The 260-nt window shown below is 60.4% G+C and overlaps 1 protein-coding gene across 1 annotated transcript in view; it reads right to left on the bottom strand.

Moving 5' to 3' along the window:
* Positions 1–220, bottom strand: part of CASP2 (caspase 2, apoptosis-related cysteine peptidase) — a 15,841-nt gene extending 15,621 nt beyond the window's left edge. The window contains exon 1 of the mRNA XM_009076037.1: positions 71–220. Within this exon, the coding sequence (XP_009074285.1) occupies positions 71–220 (150 nt within the window). The remainder of the gene's footprint in view (positions 1–70) is intronic.
* Positions 221–260: the final 40 nt, after the last annotated feature.

The following is a 260-nucleotide window of genomic DNA, read 5'->3' on the forward strand; positions in this document are numbered from 1 at the left end:
AAGCTGCCACTGCCGAGACCGACACCGAGCTCAGCGAGAAATAAAGCTCAGGTGAGCCTCACCCGCGTACCTGTATCATTTCTACCATCTCTGCGGTGATGATGTCTTTCTCCACCATGTGCTCCACCAGCTCCTTTAACACCAGCTGCTTCGCCAGCATCACCCGGTTCCTCTTCAGCGCTTCCTGGTGACAGCGCTGCATGCCGCACGCCAGCAGCATCCTGACAGGGACAGGGCGGCCGAGGAGGGCCCGAGCGGCA

The sequence above is a fragment of the Acanthisitta chloris genome, unplaced genomic scaffold (assembly GCF_000695815.1).
Source record: "Acanthisitta chloris isolate BGI_N310 unplaced genomic scaffold, ASM69581v1 scaffold316, whole genome shotgun sequence".
Lineage (NCBI taxonomy): Eukaryota > Metazoa > Chordata > Aves > Passeriformes > Acanthisittidae > Acanthisitta > Acanthisitta chloris.